Source organism: Misgurnus anguillicaudatus, chromosome 10 (assembly GCF_027580225.2).
Source record: "Misgurnus anguillicaudatus chromosome 10, ASM2758022v2, whole genome shotgun sequence".
NCBI classification, from domain to species: domain Eukaryota; kingdom Metazoa; phylum Chordata; class Actinopteri; order Cypriniformes; family Cobitidae; genus Misgurnus; species Misgurnus anguillicaudatus.
This window is the reverse complement of record NC_073346.2, coordinates 29,161,120-29,180,825: the sequence shown is the minus strand read 5'-3', so window position 1 is coordinate 29,180,825 and position 19,706 is coordinate 29,161,120. Positions and strand designations below refer to the sequence as shown.

General features: G+C 38.0%; 1 protein-coding gene across 8 annotated transcripts; it reads left to right on the top strand.

Annotated features, from left to right (window-relative positions):
* Nucleotides 1–4,961: 4,961 nt before the first annotated feature.
* eva1ba (eva-1 homolog Ba (C. elegans)) lies at nucleotides 4,962–17,733 on the top strand. Of its 8 annotated transcripts, none has more exons than XM_055210887.2 (5): nucleotides 4,962–5,256; nucleotides 14,079–14,176; nucleotides 14,434–14,586; nucleotides 15,124–15,214; nucleotides 16,948–17,733. In XM_055210887.2, the coding sequence occupies exons 4-5, from the start codon at nucleotides 15,148–15,150 to the stop codon at nucleotides 17,373–17,375; spliced, it is 495 nt and encodes a 164-aa protein (XP_055066862.2). In that variant the 5' UTR covers nucleotides 4,962–5,256; nucleotides 14,079–14,176; nucleotides 14,434–14,586; nucleotides 15,124–15,147; the 3' UTR covers nucleotides 17,376–17,733. The 8 variants fall into 8 exon arrangements, with proteins under 8 accessions (XP_055066862.2, XP_073728414.1, XP_055066857.2 ...); XM_073872313.1 differs by lacking the exon at nucleotides 14,434–14,586 and adding an exon at nucleotides 10,313–10,500; XM_055210888.2 differs by lacking the exon at nucleotides 4,962–5,256 and adding an exon at nucleotides 13,163–13,309.
* Nucleotides 17,734–19,706: the final 1,973 nt, after the last annotated feature.

Here is a 19,706-nt window from a genome sequence, read left to right as displayed (position 1 = left end):
TGAGCATTGGGTTTATGTGGGACAGGTTCCTGCATATAAAAACACGATATAGTATTTGCGATACTATTGGTATTTGCATTGTAGTGCATTGGTTCTTTCTGATAGTTGTTTGTTTGTGTAGACAGATTGTGCCTCATATTGGTCTCCTAAATTTGCCCCCCCAAATTTGCTTTCTGGCTTTGAAGTCTCTCTGAAATGTAAATCAGCCTGTGGGACAGGTGGATACCTGCCAGCTGTGTGGAGATCCAGGCTGGAATGATATAGAGCTTAATGAAAACAATAAAAACCTCTGGATCTGTTCAACATTGTAAATTTCTGGTCCTTCTGTTTCAGAGAATATGGGGACAACATGTCTACTGTGTTTGTCTTTGTTGTCTCTTTTTGTGGAAACGGGAGAGAACACAGTATGTTTGAATAAGATAAACATTTCTAAATTAATATATATGAATGTATATCTCGCAAAAACTTTTATACTTTCTAAAGATAAGTGGTGCTTGCTTATGCACTCTCAGAAAAAAGGTACAAGAAGGTACAAAAAATGTCCCTGGAACATTAGAGTTACATACTGGTACCCAGAGATGTATAAAGTACTAGGGACCTAGACTTGAGTAAAAGTACAAGTGCTCTATCAAAAAAGTGACTTGAGTAGAAGTTGAAGTGCTTTTTAAGCACAGCACTTAAGTGGAAGTACTAAAGTATTAAACATGTTTTGTACTTAAGTATTGCAAGTAGTTTATTTTAAAATATACTACTCAAGTACTGAAAGTAAAAGTACAAGTATTGTGTAATATAGTTATTAAAGAAAACAGTCAAAAGTTTGAATATAATATTGTTTATATTATTTCAAATGTTTAAGCTAAATGACACTCACAATTCCTTTGGTTGTAGCAGGAGTACAAGGACATGAATGTTCAGATAATTCAGATTAATTTAACTGATATGGTGATAGAAAATTCAGAAGTAATGAAATATTAGTCAATATAATGGTAATAGGTAAAGGTACAAGGTGTTTCAATGAATTTAGGTTTCCTTCTTTCGCGCACACTCGCCCTTTCTCGCGCATTCTCTCTCTCTCTCGGTCTTTCTCGCGCACTTTGGTTCTCTCTTCGTTTCACATTTGTCCACAACCCCGGCTCATATTTGTAAGTAAGAGGGAGGGAGGGGTCCGCCCTTCACTATCTCCGATTGGTTTAGACCACCGTGTGTGTGTTTAATGTGTATCACCGCTCCGGCAGTGATAATGTGGATTTGGAATGATTCGTAACATTTGAGTGTAACGAGTAACTATGCAGCACATAAAAAATGTATCGGAGTAAAAGTATTAAACTCATCGAAAATATGTACTGAAGTAAAAGTGGAAGTAGGAGAAAAAAATAATACGTCAGTAAAGTACAGATACTGTCTTTTAGTACTTAAGTACAGTAGTGAAGTAGTTCTACTTCGTTACTATACATCTCTGCTGGTACCTGAAGGGTAAATATCTGTACCAAAATGGAACATATTAGGACCTTTTTAAAATATAAAGTCCCAGTGAGAACATTTGTACCTTTTCTTTTGAAAGTGTGGAGAACTTACCCTGATGCTGGTGTGTCGTGAGTTGTTACCCAAAGCATTGCTATGTTATTGCTAAAGTCTTTTAATTGCTTTAGCGAGTTGCTTACTAGCAGGGTGTTTTGAATGCTTGCTTGCTAACTAAGCTAAGTCAAAAAAACTCAGTCTTTAAGTAAGGAATAATTAATGACGGGCCGTTGAATTATAAGAATATAATGCACACTCATACGCAAGTCTTTCAACAGGCACAGTGTCTATGGCAGAACCACGGAGGAAGCTGCTGCACTCCTGAAAAATATTGCTATGAGCTTGAAATTTGCAAAAGATCACCTTGGCAAATAAATTGTGAGTAAATTAAGGGTAGTACATTTTTATTTTGGGGGGAATAATCCCTTTAACCTTTTTTAAAAACCCTTAAATATGAACAATAGTTATAGTGCTAATATGTTTTTAAAACAAGTCTTAATTTTTCTGATTTTCAGGTAACATGATATGATCTTGATAGAAACAGTGTGGGCTCTTTCAGTAGATATCTAAACAGGGTTGGTTCAGGATTTGCTCTGGTTTCCCAGATTTACAGTAACATAGATCTGGTAAACACATGCGTCTGTCAGAGAGACCGTCTCAACATAGAGCCATAAACTGAAAATGACCATGAAGAAAGATTTACATTCATGACCACATAGAGACGTATAGTCTATAAAAGATAGAAAAAAACAGTTTCTTTCCTCAGCTTTACATATGTGCACATCCAGAGATAATTTTTGTTTGGTCTGAATAGCTTAGATGCAAATGTCGCTTAACACACTTCCGTCAAAAATTACATAATGATATTGATCGAATGCTCTTGGCACGTATTATATGTTCATCAAATACATTAGCTTCAAATACAGTTAATCCCGGCCTCAGGTCATTCAGAAATACCACTTTGTTTTCAGAATCCATTAAAAGCCATGACAATTTTTCAGCAAAGTCCTCTATGCACGGAAGAAGAATTGGATGAATGACAGCATGCCTACGCCAAGGTTGTTATCAAGTTAAAGGAGGTTTACAGAACATATTAGGATATTGGCCTAATTTTTGAGATTTTACTTTTGTTCAAAATGGACAGTAACGGTACGTTCACACTGGGTGTAAGCATTAACGCTTCCCATTCATTTTTAATGGGTGACGTAATGCATTGCCGAACTGAATTGTGGATCCGTCTGCAATGTGTCGCTGCCTTGGCTCGCTGCAAAAGTTGAACATTCTTGACGGTGCATTCACACGGGACAGAAGCGTTAATGCTGCGTTCACACCAGCCGCGGTAGAGGCGTCAAGCATGAGTGATTTCAATGTTAAGTCAATGTGAAGACGCGTTGACGTGCGTCTGTAGATTCCGCCTCATTTGTGCGAATTGAGCGTTGCGAATTGAGAGTTGAAAAATGTTTACTTTGGCGGGAAAACGCACCGCGTTAACCAATCAGGAGCTTGCTCTAGTAGTGACATGATTACAGGATGCGAGTGGAGTCGCAGAAGCCCTTCCCATGACGCGAATTTCCACGTGAATGTCTCGATGACTAGAATTTCACACGCGAATGAAGCGAGTAAACTCAAAATGTTCAAAGTGGACACGAATTTGACGCCTCAAACGCGGCTGGTGTGAACCCATGGTAACGCTTGACAGAAGCCTTGTCTGAAGTGTGGCCAACAGCCAATCACAGGGGCCGCTACACATGTATAGGGTGATCTGACTGGCTGACGCACACGTTACCCCTTGAAAAGTTGAGAAATTTTCAACTTCTGCCACGAGCAGCAGCATTGACGCGGCGCCGATGGATCCACAATTCAGTTCGGCAACGCATGACGTCACCATTAAAAGTGAATTGGAAGCATTAACGCTTACGCCCCTTGTGAATGTAACGTAACTTTTCTAGCAGCAAAGCGTGCGTCAGTCAATCAGATCGCCTTATGCAAATAACCTAGCAAAGCCAGCCAATTACGCTTATGGAAGACCGGAGCATGTGTTGCGGCCACTGTGATTGGCTGTTGGCCGCGCTTCAGACGAGCCTTCCGTCAAGCATTAACGCTTTGTCCCGTGTGAATGTAGCATAAAGAGTGACTGAATTTTTTTTAGAAGTAGAGATTCCTGCCGCATGTAGAGGGTTTTGCTGTCAAATTTGTTAAAGGACAAGTTCGGTATTTTACACTTAAAGCCCTGTTTTCAGATTGTTTATGATGAAATAGAACGGCTGCCCCGAGAATTTTCGGGTGTTTGTGTTTCACCTCCCACCTCTACAATAGGTTTAATGGTGCACTGGAACAATCCTTCCTAAAATGCATTAAACTTTCGTTTACAAAGACGTGAAACTCACCGAGTGGTCAGGGTGGTTCACTGGTATGCTCACACAAAAATCGCTGCAAACTACGCACTCCAACAGGTTTTATCGTAGTTTTTGCCAACTCCATTGACTTGTATTAGATGTGCTGTGAGGTACGGTATTACTCCACGCCGGGAACTTTTTTTATATTTCCTACAATTGGCAAAGGCGGATTAGCGCCACCAACTGGGCTGGAGTGTCTATTATTCAAGCTCTCGTCAGAAGAATGTACGGGTGTGAGGCGTTTGGAAAAATAGCTCCACAAGTTAACAACGAATGCTAAAACACCTGTTGGAGGGCATCTTTTGCGGCGATTTTTGTGTGGGCATGTCGGTGAACACCCCTGGCCACTCGGTGAGTTTCACGTCTTTGTAAATTAAAGTTTAATGCATTTTGGGAGGGATTGTTCCGGTGCACCTATGAACCCATTGTAGAGGTGGGAGGTGAAACACAAACACCCGAAAATTCTCGGGGCAGCCGCATATGTCAAAATTTCAGTCAAAACCGTTCTATTTCATCATAAACTATCTGAAAACAGGACTTTAAGTGTAAAAAACCGAACTTGTCCTTTAAATACAGATGATACAGCTACTGACTAATAACATTTTCATTGCTATTAAAGTGAAATTATTGAACTTGGGTCTGATGCTAATTTACAAAAAAACATCAGATTCACTTATAGGGTTTGCATGTAAGCTCTTCATTTGTGGCTGAAATGTTGTTCCACGCTGTTTTTCATTTGTATTTAAAAAATCTGTGAGGCATACTGTAAAGTACAACACAACATTTTGAATCAGTGTAGGGTTAAACCCAAACACACCCTATTTCTTGTGGTCTACAATTCTCTCAAAGGCTCTTTTATTCTTCAGTTCTGTCATGTTTTATTCAGTGTGGAAAATCTTGGTTAATTGCACTAAAGTTAGGTTTTCACGGCCGTTTCCTTAACAACCGGGGAAAGACCCCATCTCCCTCCCTTTCCCTTTCCCAAACCCTGCCCATTTAAGGCTGTTCCCCTTTTTTTCCTTTTCCTCTCCCTCTCTCTCCCTCATGTCTTTCTCTGCTCTGTGTGTGAGTATTGTTAGACAGATTTTCCTGCCGCTTGTTGTGAGTGTCTGAAAGCGGGAGAACTCTCTTACGCTGCTTATTCAAGAGGAAGTCGACAGCTCTTTCATTCCAGACTCTTGTAATGCAGAATCAAACTGAGCAGTCATTGAGCTGTGAAGACTGAAAACTGATTTATTCATTAGCTATATAATCCGGGCTGTGTAACATATTGATGTACTCAGCTCTGGACTAAACTTCAGAAGAACTTGTGATGGTCTAGAAGAGCTCCTTCCTTTCTTTGGTGAGTAGCTGACCTATTCATTTGTTATATTAAGTGATATTACTGTGATATACCTGTGAGTTTGTCCAAAGAGAGATGAGAAATGAGTCTGTGAGTTCTGTGAAATCTCTTTGTGAAAACCTTTTTTCTACATAAAAGCATCCTACATAATGTAAAGAGCATTCTGTGAAAATATAACCTTGATATCTTTAATACTGACAAATGTCAAAGATTGAAATCAGTGATTAAAATTAAACTTTAATGCTCCTAATCTGATTTTTAGATTATAAGACTTTAGCCTGGACTTCATAGATAGGGTCACATATAGGCTACCACTTAAGGGTTTTTGTAATACTGGTCCTGTGTGACTGATGCTGACACGTAAATATTAGAACGACACACGCCACATCTGTAAGACTCGCCCTCGCGTACAAATCTTGTGAGGTAATGATTTATGAACCCTCCAATCAGACACCACCATATGTGCATATTAGACGATCGATTTTGTGAATGTTCCCCTCCATGTGGGTTTACACTAAACCCGTAATAGATGTATAAGAACAGGTCAAGACTAGAGGATCAGGTTGATGTTTTACCATTATAAAAATAAACACCTGGTCTGTTGTGTTTATCTGCGGGAAGGTCAGTTATAGTGTAAACCTGATCATGCAGTATAGATGAGGGGCTTATGTGTAGCGGGTTGCCTGTACAGGAGCCAGATCGGTAGTTAAGTGCCTCCATGTTTACATACGGTCATTTTTAGTTATTAACTATTTGAATTAACCTGACATGAAAATCTATTGTAGATTCTGACCTGGAGTTGGCACCTTTGTAAGGGTGTGTTTGTTTGTTTTGCCATGCGATGTTAGTTTGATTTATATCCAGATGGAGAGATGAGCAAATCCTGCAGCTGTTTTTTGTTTAGGGATGGATGACTTGTGCTCAAAGCCATTCAACCCTATTCTGAGCCTCTGCTGTCTTCCGCCAACCCTGTCTACCGTGTTTATCGGCAGCCGTCTTATCTTCATGAGAGCTGGTAGTTAACATAGACTATTGATTTAGGTGAGGTCAGAGGTCAATCCCTATTTAAACTGCATTTGTAAACTCTTACGTTCACACTGTTGAGATAGGCTGATAGAATACACAAACACACAGATTTAAAACACACAGATTAACTGAGATGGGGTCTTCCTACGACACAGGTTCTGGACCTTCTTTCATCTACAACCTTTAATTTTATAGGTTTTCAATTTTGAGCCTTGACAAAAGAGTTACAGGATTAACTGTTCCTGTAGCTTAATTGGTAGAGAACTGCGTTGCAGAGGTTATGGGTTCAATTCCCAAGGGAACACACATATTGACAAAACATGTAACTTGAATGTATACTGTGCATTTTTAAAAATAACATTTCTGAAAAGGCTTCTTCACAGTGATGACTAGGGGTGCTCCGATAAATGCTGATATACACTAATAATATGTGGCTGATAACTTTTCTAAATCGCACAGCCAATGTTATTCACAGCTATTTCATGTACTTCGGCTTTTGATCAATAAGTCCTTATCGATCTCAAATCACTAGTTTGAGTCGTTTATAACATGCATTTGAAAAAGCAACACTCATCAAACATAATCATTATACATATTCTTTATTATCATGAAAATACCTAAAAAGGTTTGAAGAACAGCAATATAAATATATCATTAAGTCATTTCCTGGAGCTGCGTGTCATCATAGCTGTGTGTGTATGGTTCTTGGTCTACAGCGCATATTGAGTTTCTGCCCGAGAGCGCCCTCTGGCTTATAGATGTAGCCGCATTTATCGTAAATCATTGAAAAGCAAACCAAGCATCAACGTACGATGATCGATCAGAGCATCTCTAGTGATGACACAGACAAACCACATTTGGTTCCCCAATACACGACAACGCTGTCAAAAAGAACCGTCCCTAAACCCGAAGTATAGTCTGTTTTTTATGTTTGTGCAAATGTACACGCATAGTCAAATGCACAGCCTGGCAAAGTATAGTTTATTTGACTCATGCGTGTACACTGACGTTCGATGCATGCACATTGCGCCAAAATGCAATGCATTTCCTGGGCTTTATTTTACATTGTCCTGTACGCGCATGCGTGACTTACACATGTACGCAGGGTTTTAAAAATCCGACGGACCCTCGCGTATGTGTACAAAGTGGACCATACTTCGTAAAATAAGTGCCTGCTGCAGACGCTTCTAAAGGGTTTATGATAAAAGAGACGCTCACGTTTGCCAGATACTCGCATAATCGCATGAGTAATCAGAGTTTACTTTTAAGGGAGTGTCTTGCGTGTATTTTGTGTACTTTTATCATAAACGTTTTTGACGCGTGTGCAGCAGGCACTTATTTTGACAAAACACGTGATGCACATGGTTTATATGACTCAACAAACACATATTTTGAAATCGCAAGCAACACACGACACTCCAAACACATATTTTGAATTAGCGCTCCTCGGATGAGCAGTCACGAGCCGCCACTGAGAAAAATGCGCCATTTTGTAAACTTTGTTAATAAACTCGGTACTTTGAGTAGCACAAACACAGTCCTGTAGGCCGCAATTGTTTTGGTTATACTCACTATAGACTTAATTAACACATATGCATGATGATGTCACCGTTATCACAGATTCTTGTTTAGGTCGTTCGTTTACACAGAGACGACATGGTTTCACTGTACTTTTAGACCCGTCTTCAAAGGTTTACGTTTTTTTCAGGACCCCAAAACGCCATTATCATTGTAAACGTTGTAAAGAGTTGTTGTGTAAACTGCCCTAAGTCATGTTGAAAAAGTGCTTCTGCTAGTTTCAAATGCGTAATGTCAATATTTTATACTTAAGAAGTATGGCTTTAAAAATTACACATAAAACCCAAACGTTTCACTGCAAAAATTGACTTTCTTACTTAGTATTTTTGTCTTGTTTTCAGTAGAAATATCTAAAAATTCTTAAATTAAGATGCTTTTTCTTGTTTTAAGGCAAATAATATACAATTTAAGTGAAATTGTCCTTAAAACAAGCAAAATTATCTGCCAATGGGGTGAAAAAAAATTGTGAAATAAGATTTCGTTTTTCTTAAACATTTAATTCAAGTAAAATTTTCTCACCCCATTGGCAGTTATTTTTGCTTGTTTTAAGCACAAATTCACTTAAATTGTATATTTTTTGTCTAAAAACTAGTATTATTTTCTTAGTTCATTTTGCTCATCAAGAAAATACATCTTGATTTAAGAATTTTTAGATATTTCTACTGAAAACAAGACGAAAACACCAAGTAAGAAAGTCATTTTTTGCAGTGTTCTGTTTTAACATCGCAAACGAAATACAGATCTTAAAAACCTCTCACAACCCCTTCTGCATCTTTGCTGACCTCACACGGGGTCGCGACCTAAAGGTTGAGAACCTCCATCTAATGACATGACTGCCTCAATGTGGCGCCGTTAAAGACTCAGACATCCATGCAAACCCAATGGCCTCAGAAATGTCAGGTCTCTCATGATTGATCTGAGGACCAGGAAGAATTTCGGCCCCACTATGCTTATCTGAGTTTGATTGATTCAGATGCATATTACTCCAGACACTCCTTTTGCTCTGGGGGTTTGAAATGTTTATTGACTTATCCAGTCTATGTTTTTTAACAACTCCCAAACATTTTTTCTCTATGTCATCTCTATTTTTTATGAGCTAGTGGATTTTGATTAAGATAGGAAATATTCATATCCGAATATACAGAAAATCCTAGATAATGTGCCATAAATCAGATTGGTATGCCGATTTTGTTATGTGGCTCCTGCAGCTCATTTGGTAGAGCACTGGGTTAGCAAGGCAAATGTTAGGGGTTCAATTCCCAGCTAATGCATAAGGTGTGTGACTTGAATGCGGTGAAAATTGATTTGGATACAAATGCATACATCTAAATGCTTTCACGCAGCTGAGCAATCTCATTTTCTGGTATTAATGACCAGTCACAGTCCTCTTTGCAAAATGTGTTTGTGGACCTTGCCCTTCATACATTTTTGGGGGGTTTAATGACCACCAGTCCATGGGAAAGAAGAACATGTTTTTGTGTCGTTGAGAGGTCAGAAACTGCAAAGACCTCCAAGTTCAGATCTGGGATCACCTAAGGGTTACTCACCTCATCACCCACACACTTTTCATACTTTTTATACCAATAGTATGAATTGATTTGTTTCACTTTAAACCATCTGGTAAATCTGAACAAGCTGACCTATACCATAGATATTCCCAAAGATTCCTTAAAGATTATTAAAGATCAACGTCCATGACACGTGTACCTGGACACACCTTTGCATTCGCATTTTAAAGAATTGAGACCCCAATAAAACACACATCTGTTCAATATTAACGCCCAACCCAAGAGCATGGCCTTCAGCAACAAAACCCCCACTGATACCAACACGTTCTGGCAACTGCATCCTCTGTTATATTAACCTCAGTGAATGGAGACCCACCATGAGCATGTCATTGACCTGTTATATGATCTTACAATGGGATTTTGAATGGATAGGACTTGCAAGAGACTTCAGAAACTTTGTTTCTGTTGTGCAAGGAGCATGCTAGTGTCCTTTGTAATCCATCTAATACAATCCTTTAACGTCATTTCAGCATCTATGACTATATTCATGGTGAGAACCGGTTAATCACAAATTTAACCTAGTTAGGGCAAGGACAGTTATATCTCCATTTCACCTAAACTGCAGGTCTATTGCACATTGCATCTGGAATAAATTCTTTCTGGAGCTTTAATTTCATCGTGTGCACATTTGTCCCTCTCCTTTTTGTTCTTCTCAACAATGCCATAGAAAAAACTCCTTTGTATAGCAGTATAATATAGACTGTGTGTTTTTCTTTTGCAGAATTAAATCCAACTGTTCATCTATCAGTATCTGAATACTTCAACTTAAATTACTAACAGATTTAAGCAGGGAAGCCAGGCATTCAGTTCATTTGATGAAATTCAAGAAGGAAGCTTATGTGTCATTCCTTGTCTCCTCTCTCTTGGCTGGCACACATCTTTAGGGTCAGCTCCACCTTTTGTGCCGGGGTCAAGGACGTGATAGCAACCACATGTCTGACTGACCTCCAAATGAAATAACACCCTCAGTAGGAGCTACTGGCTGGATAGGCAGTGCAAATGAGTTACGCAGTTAAATCCGTCAAGAAAAACACGGAAGATAGACACTCAACACTCTTTTGAAAATGTTATGGTAAGATCCAGACCTGTGAAAGAGCTGGAGTGAATGCATTTGCCATACGTCGCCTCTTGAACGGTTTTACAGGCAACACACACACAGACTCGCAGCTGCATGAATGTGAAGTTTATTGGTTTTAAAAGTTACCCTCAGCACCTGTGGGGTTTTGGGGGAAAACTGGGCAGCACCTACGATTCGTGGGAGAGCTTCTGGATGGTGTTTAGGTGAACCTGACTAATGGATGGAAATGAGTCCGCAGAGATTCAGTACAGGCGGAGATATTGCACAGTCAGCGTTTATGTGCCTTTGGATGCTTGTTTATGGAAAAACTGTAGAAGGTTATGGGGATGTTTTTATGAGGAGGAGGCAGTGGTCTGCCCAAATGCAAAAAAAAATATCCTTTAGGGGTAAATTAGATCTACTTCAGCCACCAGTCCAATGTAGATGTTTATGCGATTAAAAGAAAAGGTTTTTGTTTGCATGCACATTCATTTTGGACATTTCAGAAAGATTTTTGAACTTTTAAAGGGATAGTTCACCCAAACTCTCACTCTTTTGTACACTCTTGTCAGGTTGTGAACAAACAAAGTAGGAAAAAAAGATTGCTATGGAAGTGAATGGGGCTCATGATTGCTTTGGGGACAAACATTTCTTAAAATATCTTCTCTTGTGTTTATCAGAACAAAGAAATGTATACAGATTTCTAACAACATAAAGGTTAGTAGATGATGAGAGAATTTTCATTTTTGGGTGAACTATCCCTTTAACACTTATGATTTTAAGAGGACAGACCGCAAAAATCAATTCTTACAATTAAAACAACTTCAGTCATCTCAGACTTACAACATTTTAAATTTTTGATAACAATCATGTTATTAGGAATTTATTGGGAGTTTTGAATATATTTACAGCAGCGCTTGTAGCATGTCCATAGTTTGTGATAGTTTAAAGTGAACAAAGAAACCCAATTAAATTCAACTTAAAAGCCATGCATCAGTCACCAAGTTCTCCTGCCAAGAAGACCACAAGTGGTTCAACTTGTGCCAGAAAATTCCAGAGACTGAAAGAACATTTCTAAGTATCAAAAATATCCATGTGCTTGTTTTGGCCGACAGTGTGTCATAAAAACGAGAGGAGTGCACTGGCTGCTCGGGTTATGTTTTTCTTTCAATATCGGTAGATTCAATTATAGCCTTAAATGTCATGGATTCAATACTGTTTGTGTATTGCGATTATATTTTTAGGTTGTACAGTCAGGTTGTTAATTGGTAAAGGAAGGAAAAATCACTCCAAAGGTCGCTCCACTTCATGCTTTACAAATCATCTACTTGTACTCTTTCTTTAGACAAATGAGTTTGTGTTTCTTCGTAAACATTCTGATACATACAGGAACAAACAAGGATTTGCACTATGTCACAATTTTTCCTGTCGGATGGAGACAAATCCAGGGGAAGGAAATGCTACCGTGGTCTTCTTATTGTGGAAATAAAAAACTGTCACCATACATGACAGTATTTCGCCTCTACCCTGATTTATACATCTCTAGTTATAAATATTGCATACCTGCAGCTCTTATCAGGGTTCAAACAGGTTCAAACAAACAGGGAAAAATTCTTAATTTAGAAATTGTCATCCAAAGCCACGCCTCCTCCAAAACACATGAACACGCACAGACCAGACAACCACGGTCTACATCCCATTTCTCATTTCCCAGTAAGAAAACTTTACACTACAAACTACAAAGTGAATAACATTATTCACATAAACGGTTTAAATTGGAATTAGTTTAAGAACGTTTTCGGTACTTTTGACGTAACGTTAGTAGTATACCGTTACGCTAATGTGTAAAGTAACACAAACTTCATAAGCAACACAATGTTTCATCAAAGTAGAATATCTGAATCCATCTAAATACAAACATGTTGTTGTTTTTGCTAAGATTTTGTAACGAGCGTCCCTAGATGCCATACACAGCATAGACCAGCATATGTTGTGTTTTGGTGGTGGTTTGCTAGTGACCACCAGCAAAGACCAGCATAATTCCCGTGCTGGTTTAGCTGGTGTTCAGCAGTGCACCAGCATCCCATGCTGATCATACCAGCAAGACCAGCATATATTGCGTTTTGGTGCTGGTACACTGTAAAAAATATTACGCTGGAATTAATAAAAAATATAGTGCATCATTTTTGCACCCCCTTTTTAAGCAAGTTTTACTTGAAATTTTAAGCAATTGCATAAATTGCTTTAAATTCCTTGTAATACTTACTTAAAAAAAAATGGATTCAAAAATTATGCACTATATTTTTAAGTAAATCCAGCCTTTATTTTTTTCAGTGTATGCTGGTGACCACCAGCTAAACCAGCATGGGAATTATGCTGTTTTTTGCTGTTTTTTTCAGCAGGACAAAATGTAACAAAAAGGTGTAGGAGTATGTAAAAATACAAAATGGCAGAAAAGTTTTATTGATAACAGTAAAGTACGGTCTACAAACCTAGACATCGAAAAACAAAAATAAGATGCTAATTTTTATTTGTCATGTTAATTGAAACATCTGTGAGAGAGAGAAAGAGAAAGAGAGAAAGTGAGATGCTGGTGTTGAATTATTGTGGGCAGGAGGTCTGTCAATAATTTCCTGCTTGGGGGAAAAACAAAACAACAGGGCAGGTTAATGGATGTTTAGACAGGCTTTAAACACGCCTCCAGATGCCATCATGTCACTCGGACAAGCTTTGTGCTCTCCAGTTGGAGTGTTTTGGTGCTCTCCAGTGAGGGGAAAAATTTGGCCAAACTGGTGAATACATTATTCTGGAGAAACAAAATGAGGTATGTGATATACAGTAGAGTCTAAAACTACTTAAAATCTAGTTTACAAAACTATACTCACGCAAATGAAATCGCTAAGGAAGTAAATCTGTGATATTGACTTTGTTATGGACTCCACTGTAAATATTTTGGTAAAAGACAAATACATTTTATTGTTGCATTTGGCAAAGCGTTTGATGGATTAGCTGGTTCGTCTGCTACCCATACAGGAAATGATACATATGTAATTCATACGGAAACCAAACAGGAACAGGCACTTGGATACAGCTGCCTAGAAACATACGAGAGTCAGCAAGTTCTTCACTATCCCTGAAAAGCAAACAGTCTTTACTAAACCAACTTGAGCCGCCGCCTCTCAACCCAGCGCAGAGATTTTCACACCATCTGCATATTAGATTTCAAGCTTGCGCCTAATGTCTAGCAGCTGAGCTTTGTTCACTTGTGACGCTGAATCATTAGGCTGGTAATTTTGGAAAGCTACCAAGAAATGAAGGGTTATAGAAAATGCTTCTTTTGAATCATTCAGTGATTTATTTTCGTTTCTTATTAAAACAACTCATTCTTGTAAGGATTTGATTTGTTGGCGTTTGATAGGTTAAATTTGAACATTAGTTCAAGGCTGTGCACTGTCAAGCCCACTTCCTGTGTCCACTGAACAAACGTGGCGCCTGTCATGTGTTTGCTCTGCAGATGCCTCAGTGATTTTGAATGTGATGTTGTCTGACGTGTGTGTGTTTTGTGTGTGTGTGTGTGTGTCTTTAATGTACAGACGAAGGACCCTGATATTTGCAGGTCACTGTGGAATAACTAATCAGAGAGGACTGATCCAATGAGGGACTGAGGAGGAACTGAATACTGCTTTAAATGGTAAATCTCATTTTTTATTTTATTTGAAAGAATGTTTTGATAAGTGAAAAAAGTGGAGGTTAATTATTTCTTCAAAGACAAACAGCAACACAAAGGTCATGGTTTCGACCCTTAGGGAACAGGAATACTGATGAAACGGATTGAATGTACTTTAAGGATTATGCAATCCAAATTAGTTAGTTCAAACTGTAAAAGTTACAAATAATTTTTTTTCTCAGTCATCTAAATGTGCTTTTTACATTCCCAATATCTCTTAGTATGCACACTGTACGTATACATCAGGTGTGTCGCGGTGATGTCATTCAGACAGAACAATAGTGAGCAAGAAAAGCCAAACTCAGCAGGAAGTTCTGTGTGACTGTTGTGAATGGGATGAAGAGGAGGGAACACAGGATGTGTAGTAAGATCCGGCAAGTCCCTATGTTTTCTGTGGCGCCTGTTTGTGTCAGATTGGAAACAGGCGCAGAACTGTAGTGGGTCGGGAGGATATGTTTGTCTGGGGTTATAAATGTAACCTTCTCAAGCCTTACTGTACGTGAGGGTGTGGGTGTATTTGTTGACTGTAGGAAATCTGAATCTTCCATTAGAGTCACAATATAGAAAAAAACAAAACAGGAAGATAAAAGGCTGCAGATGTATTTGAATGAACGTCATTGGGGACGGATCCTGGATCATCTTTTCTTTTGTGCGGACATAAAGCCTGGCAGACAGCAAACAAAGCAAGTCTGACTACTGTCTTAAATACTATTAAGCAGACTAGCAACCACACAGCACATGTTAAAGCAAGCACACGGTGTAAGAAAATATAGAGGTTTTAACGTGGTGGCTGTTTAAATGAGGTGGTTTTAAAAGTTGGTGCCAAGTGCTTTGTTTATGGACAAAGTAAATTTGATGCTTTATACCTTTTATTGTGCAGAAAAGCTATCTAATTACTGTGTATTCAGTAGGTTGGAAAATTGCACAAAGTCAGAATGAACGTGAAAAGGAAGGAGATGGACTTTTTGAGCAACACTATTGCTGCTTATGCTCACATTAAAGGTTAGTAATTCTTTAATACTTACATTTAAAGCTGATGTTTTGTAACAATGTATTGAAACAATTTCTCCCACACCATTTAGTATGCAAAGACAAATGCATGTAAGCATTTTGTTAGCGCCGCAAGATCATGAATTCGATTACCACACTGCAAAAAATTATTTAAAAAAAAAAAAAAACATTTCTTAGTATTTTTGTCTTGTTTTCAGTGAAAATATCTAAAAGTTCTTAAATTAAGATGCTTTTTCTTGATGAACAAAACGACCCAAGAAAATAAGTGTAGATTTTAGACCACAAACATCAAATTTAAATGATTTCGTGAACAAAACAAGCAAAAAATCTGCCAATGGGGCAAGCAAAAAAAATCTTGAACATTTTTCTTAAACCCTAAATTCAAGAAAAATTAGCTTACCCCATTGGCAGACTCCCTTACTTGTTTTATGCACAAAATCACTTAAATTTGATATGTTTGGTCTAAAAACTAGACTTATTTTCTTGGGTCGTTTTGCTCACCAAGAAAAAGCATCTTAACCTAACAATATTTAGATATTTTTACTGAAACCAAGACAAAAATACTAAGATTTTTTTCTTGAAAATCATTTTTTGCAGTGCAGGGACCACGAATATTAATAAAATGTATTGCTTGTAATTCATTTAAGATAAAAGCATCTGCCAAATGTATGCAGGTGAATGTATTTTGTTATCTGTCGTCTCAATACATAGCATTTGTTTGAAGGTGTCAATCAATAGTGTGAATTTGTTGAACGACTGGGTGTTTGGGAAATCTGAATAAAATTTTGCACAGAAATGACACACTTCACCTTTAATATGTTGTTGCACAGTTTAAAGGGATAGTTCACCCAAAAATTAAAATAATGTCATTTATGACTCGCCATCATGTCGTTCCAAACTCGCAAGATCTCCGTTCATCTTCGGAACACAGTTCAAGATGTTTTATATTTAGTCTGAGAGCTTGTTGACCCTTCCTTGAAAATCTACGTACACTATACTGTCCATGTCCAGAAAGGAAATAAAAACATCATCAAAGTAGCCCGTGTGACATCAGTGGGTCAGTTTTGGTCCAAAAATAAAAAAATTACAACCTTATTCAGCTTTGTCTTCTCTTCCGCGTCTGTTATGAAGCGCATGCGTGAGACTACAGTCACATGGACCGACTGCAGTGACGCGGCTGATGTGTTATCTGGTGCGCCCCAGCTGTTTTTTTTTTGTGCGCCCGGCCTTCGTTTACAGTCTGAGGGAGACACACGCTGTTAGTTTAAAGAAAAAAAACTTTGCAAACGTGTCTGAGGATAACACGTCATCTGCGTCACTGCAGTCACGTGACTTTAGTCTTGCGCATGCGCTTCACAACAGACGTGGAAGAGAAGACAATGCTAAAAAATAAAGTTGTAATTTTTGTTATTTTTGGACCAAAATGTATTTTCGGTGCTTCAACACATTCTAACTGACCCACTGATGTCGCATGGACTACTTTGATGATGTTTTTGTTGCCTTTGTGGACATGGACAGTACACCACACACGGATTCCCAATGAAGGGTCAACAAGCCCCCAGACCAAACCTCAAACATCCCAAACTGTGTTCCGAAGATGAACGAAGGTCCCACGAGCGTGGAACGACATGAGGTTGAGTCATTAATGACATTATTTTCATTTTTGGGTGAACTATCCCTTTAAATAATTCAATAATTAATCTGTTTCCTCTCTCTCCCTATAGAAAATCCAGAGAGTTTCGGTCTTTACTTCGTCATTGGCGTATGTTTCGGTCTAGTACTCACTCTCTGCCTCCTGGTCATCAGGATCTCCTGCAAACCTCGTACCACTTCCGCTCCTTCCACACCTGAGAAAAAACAGCTGAAAGACTTTAGTGAGGAAGAAGATGAGGACGAGGAGAGCGATGAGGATGAGGATGCAGGAGATCTGGAGCCTCCTGTCCTCCATAGCACCACGGAGATCTCCATGGGTAACCACCAATCTACGCCGGATGGGACTCTGAGCAGGAACGTATTCACTTCGGCCGAAGAGCTGGAGCGAGCACAGCGATTGGAGGAGAGGGAGAGGATCATCAGGGAGATCTGGAGGAATGGACAGCCAGACATTCTGGGAACGGGGACGGGCACGATTGGAAGAGTGCATTACTACTAACACACCCAGTTCACAAACTCAAGCCATTCCTCTGCCTCAGCGCACTATTTTTTATAAATGGAGGCACCATTGCTTTTATTTTTACAGTGACTTGTTGTAACCCTGCAGGCGATAGGTAACGCCTCAGACGTGTTGATACGGCTTTGTCATATTGAACTGAGTATGCTGTTGTTAATCCTCAACTAATGGTGCTACGGTCAATTCTTATAAAGCATAGGTTCATAGCACAGACCATTACAGGGTCCAGGTTTGGGAATAAAGCAGTGTTTGTAAATATGTGTGATAAGGCTCACAAAAAGCAAATTACTTTGCACGTGCCATTTTTTTGTATAAAGATGTTTTCTGCTTATTTTTTTTTTTAAACAAATGCATTCCTCTGGATTTTCTGACATAAGTAATGCCATGTAGGAAAAGCCAATATATTCTAAAAGCATTTATACTTGGGTTTTAAATTTATACAGAGCCTGTATTCACAGACAGGGTTTAGATTAATCCAAATATAAATTTAAATAGTCTTTACAACTATACCTTACAAAAAACAATACTGGTGTGCATCCTGGGACCAAACAGTGGCACTGATGTATGTTAAGATATGTCATTGCAAGATGTTTTTAAACATGCATATTAGTCTGGGACCAGGATAAGCCCTCTCCGGAATAATGGTTTTAATGGATATGTGCACTATAAAGCGACCAAATTCAGTTTTGACTAAAATGCATGTTTGAGCTGCCTTAATTAAAAAATAACAGCTTGTACGGACATATCTTAACATATATCAGTGCCGTTTTTTTGTCTCGGGATGCACACCAGTGTTGGTTTTTTTTTAAGGTCTGCAAAAAAAATATTTGTTCTTAGTATTTTTGTCTTGTTTTCAGAAAAAATATCTAAATTCTTGGATTAAGATGCTTTTTCTTGATGACCAAAATGACCCAAGAAAATAAGTCTTTTAGACCAAAAATATCAAATTTAAGTGATTTTGTGCATAAAACAAGCAAAAAAAATCGGCCAATAGGTTAAGCAAAAAAAACTGGAACATTTTTCTTAAACACTAAATTCAAGAAAAATTAGCTTACCCCATTGGCAGATTTTTTTGCTTGTTTTATGCACAGGGTCACTTGGATTTGATATTTTTGGTCTTTTTTTGGATCGTTTTGCTCATCAAGAAAAAGCATCTTGATTTAAAAAATTTTTTTAGATATTTTTGCTGAAAACAAGACAAAAATACTTAGAGAGTTTTTTTCTTGAAAATAATTTTTTTGCAGTGTGTTCCTGGATTAATCTACACTGCAAAATGTTTTAAACAAGCAAAAAAATCTGCCAATGGGGTAAATTTTTTTTCTTGAATTTAGTGTTTAAGAAAAATGTTTAAGATTTTTTTGCTTGGCAGATTGTTTTGCTTGTTTTATGCACAAAATCACTTAAATTTGAATATTTTGGTCTAGAAATAAACTTATTTCTTGGGTTGTTTTGCTCATCAAGAAAAAGCTTCTTAATTTGGGAATTTTTGGATATTTTTTGCTGAAAACAGGACAAAAATACTAAGATTTTTTCTTGGAAATAATTTTTTGCAGTGTAAACTCTGTCCGAAAAACCACCCCTATATGTCTTTTACATGTATTTGCAACCGTGTTTATTTGTAGTCATCTCAGACTTCAGGTTTTGGTCCATCTTGAAAACATTTGTCTCTTGTTACTATGGTAGTTGGGTGCTTTATTTGATTTCCTTCACAGATGCTTGGATGAGTAAAATATAAAGACATCTTGGCACGATGTGTACACTTTGATTGAAATATTTGAACTTTACGGTTATCCAAAATGGTAAAAACACAAACATTTTGACAAGTCTAACAATCACTACGAAGATATGTTTACATAGAAGATAATGGCAGTATTTCCTAAAGAAACAACTTTTGTCATTGTTTAAAAGTGTTGCAACTTCATTCCCTTATATAACAAGTTTATGATATTTGGGAAGAGTTAAAATAATGACTATTATGTACCCACATGTTTACATCAAAGAAAAGCCCAAAAAAGGAAATAATTTGAGTTTGTTTTTGACTGTCATCACAGCAATAGAACTTCGAAACCTTACAAACATTTCTCTCGCTTATGTTACTGATAAAAATAGCTGATTCCCACTGGATTGTCAGAGACTATGTCATGAAGATTTAATGTATTCCACATGGTTTCCAAATGTTTTTTGGGTGAACAGAAACTAAATCCACACCAGTCATACCACGTCTTTCTCATAGGGAAAACTAAACACTTTCAGATCCTGTGCATACTTGCAAGGAAGTGTTTTAAATGGCTGTATTGTCATGTGCATTTTTTG